This window comes from Botryllus schlosseri, chromosome 2 (assembly GCF_051294905.1).
Source record: "Botryllus schlosseri isolate E-star chromosome 2, Bs_hap1, whole genome shotgun sequence".
Lineage (NCBI taxonomy): Eukaryota > Metazoa > Chordata > Ascidiacea > Stolidobranchia > Styelidae > Botryllus > Botryllus schlosseri.
In genome coordinates, this window is record NC_137237.1 from 6,026,898 (window position 1) to 6,049,480 (window position 22,583).

At 40.5% G+C, this 22,583-nt stretch overlaps 3 protein-coding genes across 3 annotated transcripts; 1 reads left to right on the forward strand and 2 right to left on the reverse strand.

Moving 5' to 3' along the window:
* Positions 1–8: 8 nt before the first annotated feature.
* LOC145433163 (electron transfer flavoprotein beta subunit lysine methyltransferase-like) lies at positions 9–4,414 on the reverse strand. Its single transcript, XM_080310122.1, has 4 exons — positions 3,191–4,414; positions 2,959–3,131; positions 1,685–1,829; positions 9–975 (listed from the first exon to the last, which is right to left on the reverse strand). Exons 1-4 carry the CDS (start codon positions 3,348–3,350, stop codon positions 593–595), a joined length of 861 nt encoding a protein of 286 aa, XP_080166248.1. The 5' UTR covers positions 3,351–4,414; the 3' UTR covers positions 9–592.
* A 7,005-nt stretch (positions 4,415–11,419) lies between these two features.
* On the reverse strand, positions 11,420–15,261 carry LOC145433170 (uncharacterized). The gene is made up of 4 exons (XM_080310125.1): positions 14,731–15,261; positions 13,811–13,915; positions 13,353–13,430; positions 11,420–13,252 (listed from the first exon to the last, which is right to left on the reverse strand). Exons 1-4 carry the CDS (start codon positions 14,880–14,882, stop codon positions 13,162–13,164), a joined length of 426 nt encoding a protein of 141 aa, XP_080166251.1. The 5' UTR covers positions 14,883–15,261; the 3' UTR covers positions 11,420–13,161.
* Positions 15,262–18,162: 2,901 nt separating this feature from the next.
* LOC145459395 (uncharacterized) lies at positions 18,163–19,923 on the forward strand. The gene is made up of 4 exons (XM_080338054.1): positions 18,163–18,613; positions 19,308–19,377; positions 19,537–19,651; positions 19,721–19,923. The coding sequence occupies exons 1-4, from the start codon at positions 18,480–18,482 to the stop codon at positions 19,789–19,791; spliced, it is 390 nt and encodes a 129-aa protein (XP_080194180.1). The 5' UTR covers positions 18,163–18,479; the 3' UTR covers positions 19,792–19,923.
* The last annotated feature ends 2,660 nt before the right edge of the window (positions 19,924–22,583 follow it).

The following is a 22,583-nucleotide window of genomic DNA, read 5'->3' on the forward strand; positions in this document are numbered from 1 at the left end:
ATGACAACTCACAATGCATGAGCTTTAATCTTATATAGGAGGGTAAAAAAACCGCACCATCACAAACACGCAAATATTGATGCATGCAGGAATGATATAACGACTGTACCATGAAAGAATGCGTTGCGGAATGCCAAATATGACAGCTAAATAATACATAGAAACTTGAGCACACATTCGCATCGAGGGAGGTCTGCTCGAATAGGGACAGGCACAGATTCGTAATCGATTCGAATCATTTTATCATGCCGTATGATTCGAATAGGGACGTTCTAATATCGAACCAGATCGATGCGAGTCAACGGGATTATAATCACACTGCGAGTACTGGAGATATTTGTTGGGTGAAATAAGTTTACCATATTATGGAATCGAGAAACGGGGAAACTTTTTCAAAATTAGAATACTGGACTCAAATCTGAAAAGAATGGTAGTTTTCCACGATATTGTAGTTGGTTGACTAAAAAAAGAACGTATGGTAAAGCGATCTGAATTGTTTGCTCTCAATATTGATGGTAATGTGATTTAGAGTCGTGTGTGAAGATCTGCATCGCACGTAGGCATCCACCCTACAATCGTGACAGGCCGCAACTCATCGGGGCGGTCTGTCCACAAAACGATAAACACGCGATGACGGGAAACCCCAATCGCAGTCTACAGGCAATGCGTATTCCTTCTCAATTTCGACATGATCTGACAACACCGATAAGCCATGCCGACCGGGATCACCCAGCAATATGGTGGATTCGGGACAAGCAAGTTGCATACTACGTAGTAACAAAAACAGTCTGGAAGCTACATCCTCATCATAACACATGTCGCCGATCAACACTACGTTGAATAACGCTTGTTGCCCCTCACAAGTATTTTGCATCGCGAGATCTTGCGATTTCATGTCTTTTTTTAAAGGCTCGTTGAAATCAGTGGGGAGAAGATCCAAGCAGTGGAATCTCACCTGTTCCAGTCCCTTGTTCTCTAAAAGGTGAAAATGTAGCGTTACTCAAAGATGGGTAAAACGTCAACTGCTAATAGTATCAGGAAAGCGTTAAGAAAACATGTAATTCATACTTTCCAGTCAGATGTAACAAACATGAATGATTTACAAGACATCAATAGCTTATGCAAGAGCACGCCTGTCTTAGTCATCACTATGGCATATGCCTGTGCGCAATACAACCCATATAACGCAAAGTTACCGCCATTTGGCGATGGTCAAAGTAACCAGCACTCTCGCACAAATACGAGTAGAAGTAGCTACTTCCAGAGGAATTCGAAGGTCACAAACTACTATGTAGTTTTGAAAAGGAAATTTAGGTGAAGGATCGCATACGTTTGGCAGATAATTGGAGAACTTCAATATCCAACTTAAAAGTATATTCATATTGAAATGAAACCAAATATTTTCTGCTGACACTCGTCAGGGGTAATCGTCAGCAACTAGTAGAGAATTCAAAAGAACATCGTATATCAACAATCGTATCACAAAATATGACGGCACCAGCATGAAATTTCGAATATGAGAGCATTAAATGTACCATTTTTAGATGGTACATGAGCTCCTTTTGTTGAATGGTTAAATATAAGTTGAACTAATCTAAAAACATGACAAACCGAGTGATAGCAGTGATAGTAGCAAATAAAATAATCGAGCGCTTCAAAAGAGTGGTAGTGCATCGTTACTGACCGACTGTGCTGTTATTCAGACGTATATTCATTTTCATGGCTTCATTCGCCACTGGGTCGATGTCATTTGCAACGACGAAAGCGGCCCCGCACATAGCTGCTGCAATTGACAACGCTCCAGATCCGCTTCCAATATCAAGTACAGTCTGACAAAAAATACGTTGCAACTCTCATGTAAAGGATACGGAACGAGCTATTTATGATGAATTGTCTGTACCAGTAGGCTATATCATAAATGTAGGCGGATATGTTAGATTACAGAAGATTTTCTCCTGCATCAACGAGGGGCTGAATAATCTTTTCACATATGCTACTATATTTAAGAATTACCAAATCAGTAAGCTGAAACAACTCATGGTGATGAGTAGCCTATATATTTTAGAAAATGTTTAAGACAAAAATTATGAATTGTGATAATTTACAAAGATGTGATTTATGAGATTTATTAATTAGGTATCGTAAAACTAGGGACATGTTTTCACGAGGTTGGTTTACTTGCCCGCGTCTCAGATAGATTGTGGAAATTGTGGATGTATTATTACATTGATCGTATCATAAAAAGATCAACAAAATTTGAGGGATGCTGGCATGCTGCAACTGAATGGTATTGGAGTTTTGATCCAATCCTTCCCCTTGAGGTTCACAATGCTACCACGATCAAGAATTCAAGATGATGCATGGAGTACGGTGTCCTATGATAATTTGAAACTAAGTTAGTATTTGTGTGTTGTTTTATTAGTAAAGGGATTTCATGTCCAGTACACTGTCTTATTCATACCGCAAAGTGTTCCCGAAGATCATCAGCGATTAATTCTCTCAATGAACATGCCAAAAAGTTACGACCTTTCGCATCATTATCTACTGTGCTCTCCACTGAACTCGATATATGCAAAACGAACATCCAAGCGTTTATTTTTGGTTTGGGGTTTTGTAGCAGCATTCATAAACCTTATCTCCAATCTTAAACTAAGCAAACCTGAGCCTAACTTGATTATAATCAACAAGAGTAGCCTATTCCAGCATATATAGATGTCTGGTCTAGACAGGAAATCTGTCAGCTTCATTTATATCACAGGCGACCAATTAAAAAATTTCTTGGAATACACAGTTGATGATCATATGAAACTCCATCCATTTTTGTCATGTTCTATATTCACAGAGAACACTGATTGGTGCTGGTCATGAGGAGCACTTCTTGATGTGTATAAGAAAGTAGGCTACACCAAACCCAAGATTTCAAGCTAGCTAGACTACTATATTAAAATACATCTATACCTTATTTTTACAAATCCACGGGTTATCCAGCAGGTAGCGACATAATGCTTGTCCTCCGGGCCAGAAAAAAGCCCAATACGGATCGCTGACTGGACAATCTTCGGGTGGAGACCTCCATAATTTACACTGCGATGTGATGAGGTGAAGTTTTATTTCAGGTACCAGAGGAGCGCCTGCATGTGCAATGGAATTAAATTGAGGATCAAATAACACTGGGAATAATCACACTCACTTGTTTGAACGGTTATATTTCCAATTATATCGCACAGTCTTAAACTATGTTCATTTGTCTGAAGACCCCTGATCTGAGAGGCGGTATTGGTAGCGTTGGTGGAGTAGAGGAAATTGCCAAACACATTCCGTGTCCCTCTGAAGTTCAATCTTCTCAACATGCAGAGACTCAAATACAGTATCGTGAGACTGGTTAAAGAAGCACAATGTCGGTAGGACTGGGATTGATCACTTAATTGAAGCTAGGTCATTGGTTCTCCAGCTTTTTGGTCTTGAGGCACGCGATCAATAAGATAAACAGTTCAGAGCACCTCAGCACTGGATCAACTTAGTAGGTTTCAGCATTGACAATAACGTACAAAATAGCACCTAATAAGATGTAGGCTATAAATGCTGTCAATAGGAGAATGTAGTCGAGCTACTGTGTAACCCGTGTGAATTTATAAATTAGATTGAATAATTCAAGTGTATATTGAAGTTCTGTACCTCCACGACGCTCTTCAAATAACTTAGATTGATAATGTAACAATAATAAATGTGTTAGACCCATATCGGAAATGAAGCTACTATTCCAAAATCCTTTTATGCCTAAGCCTACATTCAAAACATAGTCTGGTACAGCACCATGGAATTTCTACATGTAGCATATTTGCTAACAACTTCCTGACTAATATGCTGCTGTTAGCAAATGAAGGTTTGATCAGAGAGGTAGGTAAGAGAGAGCATAATCTGATCCCATTTTAGATATAAAATATATAATAAAAATACCATAACACTCTCCACTCGTCGTTATGAATGAATGACTAATCTTGAACATTTTAAAGTCAAAATCTAACATTGATAGTAGAGTTGTTGCCATAGGCCTACTACCACTAGTCCACTACCACTGTAAAATTTTTGTTTCAAAAGCTGCTTCAGGAATTTACAAAGTTGGAGGTATCTGAATCAGCTCATAAATGTGAACAACCTACTTATAAACCCGGATAATCAGTTACAAAAATCTAATATATTGTTACATACATCTTTCAACACTCAATTTTGACTCTGAATAACACAAATGTTAAACCCATCATGTCTGCAAACTAGGCCTATACCATTGAATTCACATTATCAAAGATACTTTATCTTGGAAATCTCATACCGGTATTGATCTGACTATTACAAAACTTACCAGGCTTGTAGCAATTTTTCTCATCTAAGACAGAGCCTTCATAGAATGTGCTTAGAAATTTGTATTTTTTTCTCTCTCTCAGAGTCAATCAAGCAGTATTATTCAATCAATGGACTGGACATGGTATAGCCTTCTGAGTACTTAGCTACAAAACTTACTATTCCAAGCATGCAGTACGCTATTACTATCGAATGTAATATGCATGTAATGTAATGCGAATGTAATGTTTACATTCGATACTATTATTTGACATACCAAAGAAAGGGCAGGATTCTCCAGAGGCCTGAGAATCTTGAAAGTATATGCTCTTAGTCTTAGCAATCTAGACAAAGTGTTACTAAATTAATGCATAAGTGTAGTATGGTATATAAGCATAACTTACCAAATTCGTATGTTATTAATCTATAGCAGAGATTGTATAGCAGATATTGTACTGTAGCAGAGATTGCACTACAGAGATTACTACAATCTCTATAATTGTACTATCTCTACAATCCTATAATAAGCATCAGCAATTAGCATCATAAAGGGGAACTCCCAAGTTTGTTTAGAGTTATTTATTTACACCATCTAGCGTCGAGTATTCACACCATTCTAGGTCTCAGATTCCCAATAATTCCCGAATAATAAACGCCGCTGATCAATCTTATATCGTGTCCCGGATATATGGAATTACATTGCGTTAAAACTGATTGATTGGTTGATTAACCCTGGAGGATATGTCTTCAGCGATTTTACAGGGTTCCGCCGTGAATTTGAATTTCATTTACTTCTGTCATATTAAAGTTACGTATAGTTTTACCATAGTGTCCTATATGGTGTCGACACAAGCAAATCGCACGGTTCAATGAAATTGTATCACGTCACAGTTTCCATTTGGCTACAGGCAATTTGACGGTGATTTTTGACCGGCTTGCCGAGCATTAAATTTGATGAATCGGGTATCAATCGAAAGCTGACTCTGCACTGATTACGAAAATATAAATTTTATTCCGCTCGCGGCCCTGGAACCCCCACAATCAGCCCCAAATTATTCATTGTCGAGTAGATTGGCAGTGTGACGCAACAATGCTGTCGGGCGAAACGAGAGACTAGCTCAAGAGCAAGGATGCGGCCGAGCGGCGAGAGTGGGATCAGCTGACGTCGCGGCAATAGCAATGTGCAACCGCGCCACAGAGAAACGCTGCGCTGTTGATACTTTTTCTATGCGTTTCGGTACAAGCGAGCACACACCGGCCTTTCCATGACTTGTAAGGGTAGAACTGGGTCCACAGAATGTATTAGGGCCCTACCAATTTTCGCGCAATATCCTTCAGCTGATAGAGATATGTAGGCTACAGTCCATCCTCAAGATTACCGGACCACGACTGACCTATCGATCTCGCTTCCCATGACATGCCGCCCTATTTCTTGTCGCTTTCTTTTTCTATACTGTATTCTTTACTTTCATTCAGTGTGCATGCCTCCTTTTTACTACGCCTAGGCCAAGGTGGGTGTCCGTTTCCATTGACAAATCCAAGTCGCTTCGACATCTTCCTGTCTATTCATTGTATCGCATTTTTTGTGGTGTATTGAACTGATAAAATTGCTAATAAACCAATGATGATGATGATGACATTGGATATGTCAGATTATTATGATATCGATTGCCTTAGCCCGCTTGTTGGGTAGGGCTCCAGAGATGCGTGGCGCTGTTGATACCTTTTCTATGCGCTTCGCTAAAAGCGAGCACACACCAGCCTTTCCTTGACTTGTAAGGGTAGAACTGGGTCCACAGAATGTATTAGGGCCCTACCAATTTTCGCGCAATATCCGTCAGCTGATAGAGATATGTAGGCTACGTCTAAGTAGTCTACATTGGATATGTCAGATTATTATGATATCGATTGCCTTAGCCCGCTTGTTGCGTAGGGCTCCAGAGACACGTCGCGCTGTTGATGGCGGGTGTCGATACTTTCTATAGTCGCTTTTATGGTCAAGTGTGAGCAAGGAGCATTGAGCATGAGCAATTGAGCATACATTACAATTAAGCTTTTATTTGATCCGTATGGGTAGGACTTGGTCCGCGAATGCAGCAGGTAAAATGTTGATTGTTGAATAAAGTTTAACAGCAGGAGTGTCGAATTAAACTGGTATCGCTGTCCGGATTCAATCCGTTACTAGAAAGCTTGCGGGCCATACCTGCCAAATGATTCCAAAATGTTACCATCAAATTCATACCTCTGTTTTTCACTGGAATATATCTGATATCACTATAAACGTTGACGTTGGAATTTGGTTTAGCATTTTTCAATCACCAAACAGTTTTTTTGAATGCCGCGGGGACCTTTTGCGTCAAAAGTAATACAGTGGTATCACAGATATTTGAATTATTTTCATTCTGTAGCCTGTATATATATTCCTAATGTAACTTACGTAAAACGGATTTGCAGTTTTTTTTTTGCATCTGTGAATAACTGAATGTCCATTGTCCATTCGGCCCAACAGAGTTTGCACTTTTTCGCCTTCTCGGAATATGGCAAGGTCACCGACGTGGTGCTTATGGGGACTAGAGTGAAAACTCAACACTGTAGTTGTATTACTACAATATGATATTTTTACATTATCTAAATTTGCTGTCTTGAGTGAATCTTATTACTTGAAAGTATATTTTCTTACTAGAAATATCTCTAACAGCTGAAGGATTGCGCGAAAATTGGTAGGGACCAAATACATTCTGTGGACCCAGTTCTACCCTTACAAGTCAAGGAGAGGCTGGTGTGTGCTCGCTTTTAGCGAAGCGCATAGAAAAAGTATCAACAGCGCCACGCATCTCTGCAGTCCTACGCAACAAGCGGGCTAAGGCAATCGATATCATAATAATCTGACATATCAAATGTAGACTACTTAGACGTAGCCTACATATCTCTATCAGCTGAAGGATATTGCGCGAAAATTGGTAGGGCCCTAATACATTCCGTGGACCCAGTTCTAACCTTACAAGTCAAGGAAGGCTGGTGTGTGCTCGCTTGTACCGAAACGCATAGAAAATGTATCAACAGCGCAGCGTTTCTCTGTGGCGCGGCTGCACATTGCTATTGCCGCGACGTCAGCTGATCCCACTCTCGCCGCTCGGCCGCATCCTTGCTCTTGAGCTAGTCTCTCGTTGCGCCAGACATCATTGTTGCGTCACACTGCCAATCTACTCGACAATGAATAATTTGGGGCTGATTGTGGGGGTTCCAGGGCCATGGGTGGAATAAAATTTATATTTTCGCAAGCAGTACAGCGTCAGCTTTCGATTGATACCCATTCATCAAATTTAATGCTCGGCAAGTCGGTCAAAAATCACCGTCAAATTGCCTGTAGCCAAATGGAAACTGTGACGTGATACAATTTCATTGAACCGTGCGATTTGCTTGTGTCGACACCATATAGGACACTATGGTTTTACCATAGCCTTTATAAAGGCTATGGTTTTACTTACATTTCCATCTGGTTTATTTATCCATTTATTGTTTTGCAATCCCTTTGTTATTTTTTTACTGCAGATCATTTTTCTGTGGATAGTTCAACTTTCTTTCCACTGTTCTGCCTGTACCCATCATTTCACTATAGAATGTAAACATTCTATAATTTCACCTTGTTTTCAACATATTTGTGACCTAGGAAACAGACACAAAGGACAAAGATTACTCGCATTGAGATGTAGGCACGTCACAGAGATAGCTTATTAGTAGGAATTTTGCGTACTCCTGCCAAAAGGTTCGGATTCGACTTAAACCAAACCTTTTGGAAAGGTTCTATGTGAACGCGTACGTGAATGCTGTGAACACGAACCTGTGACCAGAGGTGGTCAAAGTAGTCAAGAAAGCTACTCAAGTAGAAGTAGCGAAGAAAACATCTACTGAAGTAAGAGTAGAAGTACTTCTTCCATAAACAACTTAAAACTACTTGAAGTAGAAGTAGAATTGACTGACTTTAAATCTACTCAAGTCAGTTTGTGAAAACGATCGTCATTCGTTCGCTTGGATTGTCAAAAGCTGCAAATTGAGCTCTGCGAAAGTTCTAGAGCTTGATTCATATTCATTCATACCAGGAGGTATCTAATTTTCGACAGCATAACCATTTGTAGCCTACACATCATGCGATGAAAATGACAGTATATTGATGTGGAAATGCGATACTAATCCTCTGTTTACTCGAACAGCCCGTTTTAGAAAATATCATGGTATCGCATCCTCACCTATATTATAAGGCTCAGTTTAGTCGAAGAGCAATACGGAGAAGTTGCATCACATTCGGTGTAAACATTTGCGCGGTTAGTATAAACGTTAATAAAAAAAATATGGTGGATCGTAAAATGCTATATTGTGTAACTTGATTTCCGAAAATTAAAGGCATTACTACACTTGCTTTTGCACTTCAACATGCATGTTCTCCAGAAAAGCGGAAAATATATTTCATGTCTTTTGTCGAGACCATTTTAACGGTGGTCTGCTAAATCAGGGCTAACGCTAAAAAAGTCAGAGCCCACTTTTCCATATTATGACACGCCATGGGCTGTTAGAATAAAGTAGGCCTATGAAAGGTAAATTCTAGATTGCGAAACGGTAGTTTCAAACGTTATGATGCCCCGTATTTACTGTGAGGAATTATGTCATAAGGGCGACGATGCGGTGCGAAAGGGGCCACACAACCTGCTACCTAAATAATAGTCACTCTCGTGAAAACATATTTGTAACTCAGTGGCGGCTCGTCCTATAGGGCAACTGGGGCATTGCCCCACCTAAAATTCTGTTCAATAACAATTTAACCATTTATAGACGCACAGCAATCAGTATATACCGAGATCACAGCGAAACCCGCATTATTCTTGTGCTTTCGCTAACAAATGCCCATACATAGCGAAGTCTCTGCGAAAATCGAATTCTCTTCTGTGTTTTCGCTTTGTGAATGCCTAGCCGGGGCTTGCCCCGGTAGCGCTCATAACAAGCTTTCACTATCTATTCTCTCAAAGCCGCGCACAATAAAGAAACGGTGATTTACTCTCTCTTATTCGTAAAATGGCCGAGCAAGTGGGGCAACTATGCCTGTCGCCCTTAAGGTGTGATGTAACAATCGTATCTATATCTGAACTCGGTTACCATGATATGCGTTGAGTCGACCTTTGCTGGTATATGTCGATTTTGACGGTGTTTCGCACCATGATAATTCTTGAAACTTGGTATGATATGTCGTGAAGGTGGTATTTAGCACTGCTCCAAGTTTCAGGCTTGCTACTTAAAGATAAGGGTAGTAATTTCGTTTCCGAAGTTCAGTGTGTGCTGATCTATCATGTACATTGTACAGCAAACAGATTTTACTCAAAAGCCGGCATTGGTCTCCATTGATTTTGACGTTCCATACCGAGATCGGTCATGACATTTGGCACAGTAAGTCTTAATGTTAGTATCGACCGCTGTAACAAGTTTTAAGTTTGTCACTGAACTATGTGGGTGGTAATTTCGTTTCCAAAGTCGAGTGAGAGCTGACTCTTCATTTATCGCTAACAGATTTACGCAAAAGCCGTTATTGGTCTCTATTGATTTTAACGATGTTCCATACCTAGATCTGTCATGAGCTTTTGCACGGTATGTCTTGATTTTAGTATCGAACGCGGTGCCAAGTCTTAAAGTTGACGCTCAATGATTGAGGCAGTTATTTCGTTTTCGAGGTCGAGTATGGTAGAGATGCGCGCTGATCTGATACTTAGCCTACCCACATCATTGCGGATCTCACGCAAAAGCCGGTGTCTGTCTGTGCTAATCTAGTCTGCGTTCCATAACGAGATCGGTGATGATATTTCCAATGGTATATCTCGATGATCGCATGAAACAGCAAACTAAGTTTCTCGGTTTGCATTCAAATATTCACATAATTTTATGTTCGCCAATGTGCATTTCACTGTGAAATTGTGGCCTTCAAACCATTTGCTTACAATCCCCTGTCAAATGCGATAGCTATTTCATTTTCGATGTCGGCTAACAGCTGATCATTCGATCAGCCTATTCCTCGATCTATTTTACTCAAAGTTCGGTGTTCGTCTGTTTGTATTGATTTTGACAGTGTACCATGCCGGAATGGGTTATGAGATTGCGAATGCTACTTCTCGATGATTTCATGTAACAGTATGCTAAGTTTACGGCTTTCATTCATGTCTTTATTGATTAATATATTTTCCAACGGCTATTTCGCAGCAGACTTATAGACAGTAAGCCGTATGTGTTGCGTCACAATCTCCAGTTTCAAGGCCAAAATGTACTATGTTGTTCCGAGACCGAAGTTCCGAGGCTGCTGTCCTTAGTTCTTCAAAGACCATTCAAATTGATGTTCTGGATTCAATATGACAGGCCCAATCTATGAGATAACAATTGCGTATGTGTCCGAAGTCGTTGACCTTTGCAGTTAGGCTTACGCAATCTCTCGAGTTCTAGTCATTGGAATTAGTCTGGTCAAGTCAAGTGCGAACATGAATCGTATTGAATCTTTGCTCCGTACGTAGGCTAGTTTACGCAGTTGCCTTTAGAGCGAAAATTAAAGGTCTAGAAATTGTCCAGTCCATTGATCCAATCGTACGCCGGGTACCTCCGCTTTGGTTGCCTATCACCTGTTCGTAACTCGTAACCACCAGCTCAGTGGTCGTAACACACCAGGATCGTGTACGAAACACTTTCGGACGGCCTATCGATTTGCGTATTCTCTAACTCTACTATGAAATCATAACGCATGCTACTAAGGATGACCTGATAATTGATTCGTGGCATAGGGACGATTCTTAGTTCACGTACATTATGTAAAATAATCCTTTGATTAAAAAAAAATGAATAAAACATTTGTTACCACACTTCAAGTCACGGCTCACCGGCAAACCTCTCGCGGCACCTACGTTAAAATCACTGTTGTCGGGAAATTCATGTGACCATCATATTAAAGTTACTTTTTAACGTTGGAAAACGCCATTGTGACGTCATGTTGATAAAAGTCGCTCGCAGCCCTTGCCCCACCGCCCGATATTGTCACGAGCCGCCACTGTTGTAACTCCATATCTAGTTTGCGTGAGGCGCGACGTAAATTCTGTGTTCGACTGAAATTTTCTTAAAACTGAAAGTTATAGAAGTCTGTGAAAACAGCCCGAGAATTCCCCAGATTCTCTTTCTAATTGGAGGGTTACACTACTTCCACTTGACAAACTGAAAATAGCGAAAAGTAATAAGTAGATCACAAAATATAACGAAGCAGAAGTAGCGAAAATCTATCTACTTGAGTAAGTACCAGAAGTAGAGGAAAACTACTTGATTACTTCGAAAAAGTAGAAGTACTTCGTTACTGAATACCTCTGCCTGTGACGTCATCTTGCTAATTCTAACCATACATTTCCGTAAAGTAATATTTATGTTCACGATACCTAGCGATGACTCAGGCCACATAATGCCACAATCCTGAAGTAAAAGCTGAATGTATGACCTGGAACAATCAAATGACATAATATTATGACATAAAACCAGGGGTCGCCAATTCAGAACGAGTTGCGGGCCAATTTTCAAATTTCGTAGCGACCGCGGGCCGCATGAATTTAATATCGATATAAACTAGGCAACCACGTTTTAAAACTCTACGTCAGTACAACGCCGTACTACCTAAAATAGACAACGGAAATAATGACTACAAAAGAAGTAATATTTTACTAAACGAATACAAATACAACAAAAAATCATTATCATCAATATCATTTTATTTTGTACTATGAGCTGTGCACAATACCTGGAAACACTCTTCAGCGACTAAAGAATCGATATTGGGGCGAGGGGTATACGTTATAGCTGAAAGACCATTTCCACGTTAAGCTTGATGTTGCAGGGAAGCCCTAAGCCACTTTTTTGAACACGCCCCCTTGAAAAATTTTGCTCCCCCCTTATCGTCATATCACAAAATGCAACCAGAATGCTATAGCAATCCCAACAGATAGTTTGATGACATGGAAAGTTATGACTGTTGATGAAAGAATTGTATAATATGAATTCCGGACTATCAACAAAATTTGAATGTGATGTGAATTTCGCGGACCGCGAAAAATCTTTTCAGTTGACTGCAGCTCCGCGCCCCCTTCAGTTGCTTTCATTCCCCCACAAGAGGGCCGCTCCCCCAGTTTTAGAACCACTGCCCTATGCCGTTTTCTAAGCGTCTCGGTCTTGGCAGTGTTTGAGCCATCGCACGTCAAGGCTATATACCAGGCACATTCATATCCGCTGATTATTCTCCCTCGATGGAATGCTGTTGCCATCGCCAAAGCTAAAGCTATAGATACGAATAAGTGATGTTTGGCACATGAGAATAGCTTATTTTGAAACAACAACAACATATGTTGAAACTGTATTCAATTTCAGCATTTCAAAATGTTTTTCGTAGCTTTTTTCCGAAATCTCAAATCAAGTCGCGGGCCGCAAAATATGACCTCGCGGGCCACGTGTTGGTGACCCCTGCATTAAATCAACGATGAGGACTTGGAGAAGAGAATATAGGCAATAAGCTTACGCCTTAATAGTCTAGGCTAGACCGGATTGTGGAAAATGTATTCAGAATGCCGTATATTTGAATTTCGATTAGAAAAAAATATACTGAGTATTCGCAGAACCGAACACGGCAGATAGCATGTAAGATCAAAAATCACAAATAAATGTATGATTATTCTGAGCAGCACCCCAATCTACATTACGGATCTGTACGATATATGCACCATTCATAAGCAGGTCAAACCAGTCTGACAAAGACATGTTCATTGTTCATTCATTATAGTCGTCACGTGCTACGGCCCAGTCGCTGTCACGTTTTTCGTCCTTCTCTTCTGCGTATCCCGTATCTCCGTAGCATGATCTAAAATGAAAGGATATGGGATCAAATTGTAGAACTAATACTGCTTTAGAATAACGACGAATAAGAAACTACATAGTACAAGTATGTCTAATATACTTACGGAGCTCTCTGTATTATTGGCATTGGTGGCATTGGCGGTACTGGTCCACCAGGAAATGGCATCGGTGGGGGCATCATTCTGAAACAAATATCAGTCTACTTTGTAATAACTAGTGGCGAGATAGCGCAGTGGTATAATCCGCGGCTGCAACACCAATGGGTGCGGGATCGAGTCCGACCGAGGTCGACTTCCGAACTCCGATACCTAAGTGTTGGAGGTTTACCTAGGCTCCTCCTCGCCACCTCATCTGCGTCAGCGGTGTCTTACAAAAACCTAGAGGTGGGCCGTGCTATAAGTCGGCAGTTACGGAAAATTAAGAGACATATCGGCCTTGTGTAAATGACCGTAGTTGTCGACAAACAGCATGGATACCCCAAAACAAACAAACCTTGTAATAGAGAAGAGGCACATAGCAATCTAGTATTTTTAGTGCGGACAAAGAGTACTAGTATACTTACGGAAGTCTCTGTGTCATTGGCATTGGCGGCACTGGTGGAACTGGTGGAACTGGCGGCATTGGGGGCATTGGTCCACCAGGCAGTGGCATCGGTGGAACCAGCATACTGAAATAAGCGTTATCTTGCCTGGTTATAGCGAAGCACAAAGCAATCCAATATTTTTCGATAATAGAAATCATTACATTTAGTTCGGCAGATCTTACTCGGCCGAAGTGTAGATTTACTTTTACGCTATCAATTTACATATATAAACACTGATGAGCACTGTATGGTATAGCCACGCTTCTGACCATTATTGTTAGGTTTGTCTATTATTTCTGTGGGTCAACACAACTTATCTAAGTCAGGGGGGGTAAACCTTTTTGCCGCATTTCGATAATTAATGTCGCCTATACGACCGCATTACAGGGCATATTCCTAATGAACTAACTGGAAGCCAAATAGACATGTTAACTGTCCATGTTGATTTTCGGGAAACTCCGGACTAATCTAATTTTTCGTATCAGCTGACTATACGGGCCGAAATCGTGAGCGATCAATGGTCGCGCGAAGCGCAAAATTATTTTCAGATTCATGAATGAATTTCGTCTATTAGCAATAGTTTCCAATTTATCCGTTTTCAGCCAGTGTGATCAGATTCATTGGTAGAGTAGATGGAGGGATTGTTTGAAAAAAACTCAGCGCAGGTTATAAATGTCAATGCATCCTCGAGTGGGCCAATTACTAATAGTCAATTTGATAATGTTCTTTCTGGGCCTCTCATCATGATTGTCGATACAGTGGAAAAATGTTGGAATCGCCCAAACGGCGGCCCTCGCATACTAATTGAATTACGCGTCGACGGCCGCACATTGCCTGCTTCGGCCGCAGACTGGCCACCCAGATCTAAGTGTAGCCTATGCAACTATACTCATACTCACGGTGCTGCTATTTTCATCGCCCCTCCTGCTACAGCCATTCCCTTCTTGGCAACGCTTTTCGCACCATTTTTAAGTTTTTTCTTCCAATTCGAATGCGCTGGACGCGTAATAACAACGATGAGAATGACAAATGTAACTAAACGCAGCTGCATTTCGCAATCTTCTGGTATTAACTGTAAATTAAGAATGCATGATAAAGGTTGGTCCGGTGGTATAAACGCGTTTTGCTTATATGGACTGTGTGAACTGTTTCCTCTTTAGCTACCAGATGTTCCAGTCGTAGAATTGATGCTGTGCATTGTCTTATTTTGCAGAGGTTATGTATTGAACATATTGCAATCAGATAGCCTATACTGTGAACAGACAATTATGCAATTGTCGCTTTCAGAGAAACGGAAAAAAACCATTCAACCAGTGATACAACCAAAGATATGACACGATCGCCTCTAAATATTTATACGACAATTTGTAATGAATGCTGATTCTGGTATATCAGGCGTCCAGTTACTAAGAAAAGGCCTTGTTACGGATCAATGTACTCCGAAAAATCAAAGTTTGCCTAATTGCAGTGAACCATTGGCCTCTTCCAGTTAATCGATGTCAATTGGCCGATGGTTTGATAGGCTTATTTCGAAGTGCTGAAGCATTGGTTGTCAACTTTTATTCCGTCGAACTGCCCAAACTGTAAGCGTATTTTGAGAAGGTCGCGACGCGAGATTGTGGTATCCTGAGGCGTTTTAGCCCCTCCATAGTTTTGATTCGTTCATTGTGATAGTATTTTCGTTCACTAAGTCACAGTGAACCAGAGACAACATAATTGCTAATAGCTAGGGCGATTTTTTTTACCTAAAAAACGGAATATTTTGACCTAAAAAATTTAAATTTTGACATTTTTTACCTCAAAAAACTTAATATTGACCAAATGTTGACCTAACGTATGCAAATTAGGAGTTTTCCCATATAATGTTAGAATTGTACTACTTATCTTCATTTCTGGTTCAGTCCTTTCGAAGTAGTTTGGCCCAAAAAAAATATTGTGACTCAAAAACTGACGAATTTTTACATGAAAAAACTTCATTTTAACGAAATCTGGCCCTATGAAGAATTCCTGTAATTACATCACGTATTATTAGCCAGCCGTCAGGATTACCGGACAACGACCTAGCATCGCCCTCGCCCTCCGCCACATGCCACCTCATTTTGTCGCTTGCGTCTTATATTCTCTGCATTACTTTTCATTCAGTGTGCAATGTGCAATTGTGCATGCCTCTTCTTTACTTCGCCAAGGCTAAGGTGGGTGTCTGATCTTAAAGGCTACTCCTAGTTGTTCCGACAACTTCCTATATTTTCATTGTATCGCAGTCTTGTGATGTTTTGAACTAATGAAAATATTAATAAAAATTGATTGATTGATTATGGTAGAAAAAATTAGTATTTGTTGTAGTACAACGTACGATACTATCCTACATTCTTGGGTAGAAAGTGTATGTCCTTACTAAGTAGCTTGTAAGAAATGGAGAAACTACGTTCTAGAGCAGCAGTTGTTGGCTGCGTACACTGCTGGGGACAAATTGTGTTGCTTCATTATTACAATGGTGTCTATATTACAATATTTCATCATGCGCTTCTTGATATAAGAACCATGCAATGCCCACGCAGTCTTGCTTCAGTTAAGATATTGCGGTACGTTGAATAATACCATGTCAACCTATTTGTTTCATTTGAATGTTTATGATTCACAATGAGCAGACAATGGGTCTACAACGGTAGGCCTATAAAGTAGAATACAAGCTGTAAAATATCAAATGACAAGCTCACCGACAGTGCACAGTCGACGATACAAACGACATGCAGGTTGCAAAGAATTTTTACTTTGGTAACAATTTTGACATTTCTGACCTAACACTACAATTTTGACTTTTTTGACATGACAAAAAAAAATCGCCCTGTTAATAACATTTCGCATCTCACGAAATATATCATTCGTCGCTCCCAAACATTCACTGTGCACTCTTAGCGAAAAGAGTATGTATTTCCACCTGTGTATCACCCCAATATGCGAGTGTGAATAAACACCAATGGCACACGAAACCAGAACGTACCTCAGAATTATATTGCAGTTATAAATCCTACACCCCTACGTGATTATCATTTGGATTAAAATGTTGTGTTTGATTTATACCGTGGTGTGAGTCAGAGGTAAGTTCTGGTGTCGTGTACCACGGATGTATCTTCACACCCTTATATTACGAGTGGTACATGGGTGTGCACTGTGCAAGTGTGCATACACATTTTTTCGCTAGGAGCATGACATCATATATATGATCTATACATGTCATAAAGTTGTGTGTAAATTCCCCATATAAAAGGTAACTGCGAAGGCATGATTAGAGATGAATGTCAATTCAATTCATTTCAATTCATTGCTAACAATTTCATCATTTCAATATTCCACAAGACTGTGATACAATAAACGATAGGAAGGTGTCGGATCGACTTGGAGTAGTCGTCGAAATCAGAAACCAACCGGGCCAATGCGATGTAAAAAGGAGGCATGCACACTGAATGATAAGTAAAAGAAGACGATATAAAAGGACAGGTGACAAAAATATGGCATGTGTTGGAAGGCGAGATCGATATGTCATGTCGTGACCCGGTAAACTAAAGGGATAACTAGTATTGATTCAGTAGAAATTGTATTTCGACTTGTATGTGGACAATGGACATGCTCGATAATTATCAGATAGCCGGCGAGATAGTGTTACGAAAATCAGACCCGGCATATTTGATGGAGCGATGATCTTTTTTGTCTGCCATATGATAGTTGGACGCGCGTGTGTCGTACTTATGCAATTTTGATACCGAGGTAAAGAAGTCATTGAAGTTTTCGGAGCAGTGGCGTCAATGGAACTGATACAAAAAATTGGCAATTTCTAGTATCCGCGTATCTTTCATGTTTAGGACACAGAATCTTTTGAGCAGTGAGTTTCTGGAAACACACCCTGGTCCCTTCGGGGCCCTGACTATGATACGGAGGACCTGATGTTGTAGTTTTTGCAATGGCTTCAGTGCGCTAACACTGCTGGCAGCCTCCCTAAACCGTGATGACATATTGTAACTTAGATTGGAAGAATGATTTCAAGAATATCAGAATAACGACGCAGACTGGCAGTAGAACAGGCCACAGTTTCGTGATAATTTTGTTTCTTGCGACTGACTGTGGCTCTTCCAGGACACGTTCGAGTATAGCGGGTATAGCATTTCACATTTTAAGAGTTGGAAATAGGCGGACCAGCGAACAGTGTGGTATTCAATGAGGAAGATTCAAGAATATCATTATATAAAGAGGACCGGCTCAGGCACTAGGCCTTGGGCTATACCACAGGTAACCAGTTGAGGAGAGGACAAGATGTTGGAGATAGAAACCATTGCTGGTGCCCAGTGAGGTAGCGTATAGGAAATAAGTATCTCTATTCACGCTTTGGCACAGTACGTTGTTGAGCGTAATCAGTTCATAGCTGCATTTCTACGAAATATCGATCATGATTCATGGAAACTGGATCTTTTATTCCATTGTTCGCGCTATTCCCGCTTGATAGAGCAGCCGTTGGATCACATAGCTTGTACTGAACATCAGCAATAACAATTACTGGCGAAGGTCATATATATAGCCTAATCTTGGTGTTTAAAGAAGATGCATATTGCATTGGTTGATAGCACAGTAGATTGAATAATAAACTTTTAACGAAATGTCTCTTCGTTCGATCATCGTTATTGCAGTGGTAGCGGTTTGTATTAGGGAAGGGGCATGCAGCTGGAGTCATTTTGTAGACTTTGCTAAAAAAGCCGCTACAGGTGCTGGAAAATTCGTCGTAAAACATCCGTGAGTATGTTCACGCAATTATTCCTCTCACGTTACAGAACATAAGAGATGTACGACTCACATAATAGCCTGTATTTCTATGTCTTTGTGAGTGACAACTCACAGATTGAAAGTCAATGATGTTGAGTAGGGGTCGAAGATCTGATTCGTTTAATGAGCCATATTGCCCCTCCATTGTGAATTTATGGATCTTATGGAATCATATAACACTTTCGATCAGTTGTGACGTTGCTCGACATTCAATTCTTATGGTCACATAACGGTGATGTCGTGAAGAATTCGTGCTCAACGAATTAAATTGAAATAGCGAAAGTATCGATAAATATATTACGAATATGTGTCTCGAAGAAGCGAGTGTTGGCTCAATTCTATAAATTATGCCACCGATATTAAAGAGGGAAATGCAAATCACTGCGATATTTGTCAGCTAATGTAAAAATAATATATATACCATTTCACGAAATCTCCTCATAACCAAATCCCTCGGACTCAATTTACAGTCTTATATAAGTCTGGTGTAATCCTACTTTTCGTAACGTAGTGCATACGTTCTGATCAGCTCATAAGACTGTGGTAAGACAGAAATGTTTGAATAAAGAGTTCATCAGTGATCGAACACTACCCGTCCAACACACCACCTTACCGTGTACCGAATTGAGGGAAACTTTATAATTGCGAACTTGTCTACATACAGGGAGATACTCGCCACTGCGGCCATGCTCGACGAAGATTTGTTGCATTACATGCACGATTTAAAAGAAAAGGTTGGCAATTTGCTACATCTCACGACATCTTATAAATTAAAAATCATTTCAGTTTTCATCCTTAGAGTCTGTCTCATGAAATAAAGCTATTTTCATAAACACGGCCATATGGGCGCATCGGAACTAAAAAAAACTCACAAGTTTTAATTTTTACTTCAGGACCAAGCTGCCTATGACCAAACCATCGGGAGTTTGAGGACAGAGTTCGCCAGCATCATGAACGATGCTGCAGCAGACGACGCCATCAACGATTTTGAAGCCATCATATCTATGGGTAATTTCACACCGTTTTGTTGTTGCGCTGCATTTTGTGTAAGTAGCCTACTATTAATCTTGCGTTCAGACGCAGGCAACGAAAGGGAGGAAGCGAGCGACGCACTTGTGTCACAGATGATGTCGCACTTGCTTAATTAAACGGGCCTATATCGTCAGCCGCATTGATATCAACGATGCTTCCGTCAACGAAAACCAGATCACGGCACACCTGGGTTTAGCATGTTTCATTCACATGTATGTTGCTGGCAATAAAAATACAAGCGAACCATATACGACCGAGGTCGACTCCAGAATCCCTTTCCCGAGTATTGGAGGTTAATCTCGGCTCCTCCATGCCATCTAATCAGCTTAAGCGATGTTTTACAAAAGGCCCAAAACGAAAGTAGGCCGTGATACAAATCGACAGATCATAATAATCAATACCGGTGTGGTGTAAAATGACCATAGATGTCCAATACTAAACAACAACATGCGTTGATATATGGCACATATTCATTGCGCGCACTATACGAATAGTGCCTGTATAGGACACGCATGTCGCATAATCAGATCACACGATCGCCGATGCACATGGGATATCCAGGGGTCGAAAGTAAAGGGGGCACACGTAACTTTTAGATCATAAACACTTTGACATCATATATTTTCGCTACGTCACGAAATCTCTGCGACGAATAATCGTAGCTCCAAGTTTGACTCCCACTATTTATCCAGGATATGGTACGGACAGATAATATCGGGGTCTGCATGGATTACCATACATTGTAATTATGACTTTCAACGTTTGAAACGAACTGAAGTACACTAATACGTTCCTTTGGTATGACTGGACCGGGTCTTGATTCCGCAATCAATCTGTCGAGGGCCTTGGCACTCAAACACTATACTCAACTTCATGTTTCTATGCCACGTACAATTTAAGGATTCTTAACCAGGAAACACGAGAAAGAAGATGAAATTATAAGCTATTTAGCGTATTTGTATATAAAGAATATACGTGACAAGTAACTTTGGAATAGTTTGGTTTTGTGTTATGATCAGATATGGTCAAAGTTGTCAGTGTTCTACTGTAGCAGATTTGAGGCCGTGATTTTCAACTCAAATACATGTAGAAGTTGGTGGTGGTGGCCCCTTTAGAAATTTCAGGGTATCGGTATACGTCGTGGGTTCTATCCCCGTCCGGATCAGACCAAAGACCAGATTAGTAACACCGGTATCCATGGCTTTTACGCTTGTCGCTCAGCATTATCGGGATTGCACGGAGAGGTAACCTAGACTTAAAAACATCACAAGCATATATATCCGCACCAGCGGCATATGCAAATCATACACCCATGGTATGTATATGCAGAGATCGTGTATATGTAGGCTATATCATGAGTAGCCTATACATCAAGGAAATGTACAACGTCCTATTCATTCGTATTCCTATTCCTATATCTTCACGACAAAAGCAAAATCACCACAGACAATACGAATAGGTGAGATGTTTGGAAATCTATTCAGTTCCAGGGCCTGCTTCGCTAAGCTGTCATAAGATTTTCACCAATATAAGTGGCGCAAACATATCCCCAACCTTCTTGCTATACCTTACAAAATCCAAAGTGTAAGGAGGAACTATAATCCAACCTAAAACCGGTAAGAAGAAATGCAAGTGGTCTACAAACATAAACACTTGATTCAAGTAGTAGGCTACAAGCAGTGGCGGCTCGTGACAATATCGGGCGGTGGGGCAAGGGCTGCGAGCGACTTTTATCAACATGACGTCACAATGGCGTTTTCCAACGTTAAAAAGTAACTTTAATATGATGGTCACATGAATTTCCCGACAACAGTGATTTTAACGTAGGTGCCGCGAGAGGTTTGCCGGTGAGCCGTGACTTGAAGTGTGGTAACAAATGTTTTATTCATTTTTTTTTAATCAAAGGATTATTTTACATAATGTACGTGAACTAAGAATCGTCCCTATGCCACGAATCAATTATCAGGTCATCCTTAGTAGCATGCGTTATGATTTCATAGTAGAGTTAGAGAATACGCAAATCGATAGGCCGTCCGAAAGTGTTTCGTACACGATCCTGGTGTGTTACGACCACTGAGCTGGTGGTTACGAGTTACGAACAGGTGATAGGCAACCAAAGCGGAGGTACCCGGCGTACGATTGGATCAATGGACTGGACAATTTCTAGACCTTTAATTTTCGCTCTAAAGGCAACTGCGTAAACTAGCCTACGTACGGAGCAAAGATTCAATACGATTCATGTTCGCACTTGACTTGACCAGACTAATTCCAATGACTAGAACTCGAGAGATTGCGTAAGCCTAACTGCAAAGGTCAACGACTTCGGACACATACGCAATTGTTATCTCATAGATTGGGCCTGTCATATTGAATCCAGAACATCAATTTGAATGGTCTTTGAAGAACTAAGGACAGCAGCCTCGGAACTTCGGTCTCGGAACAACATAGTACATTTTGGCCTTGAAACTGGAGATTGTGACGCAACACATACGGCTTACTGTCTATAAGTCTGCTGCGAAATAGCCGTTGGAAAATATATTAATCAATAAAGACATGAATGAAAGCCGTAAACTTAGCATACTGTTACATGAAATCATCGAGAAGTAGCATTCGCAATCTCATAACCCATTCCGGCATGGTACACTGTCAAAATCAATACAAACAGACGAACACCGAACTTTGAGTAAAATAGATCGAGGAATAGGCTGATCGAATGATCAGCTGTTAGCCGACATCGAAAATGAAATAGCTATCGCATTTGACAGGGGATTGTAAGCAAATGGTTTGAAGGCCACAATTTCACAGTGAAATGCACATTGGCGAACATAAAATTATGTGAATATTTGAATGCAAACCGAGAAACTTAGTTTGCTGTTTCATGCGATCATCGAGATATACCATTGGAAAT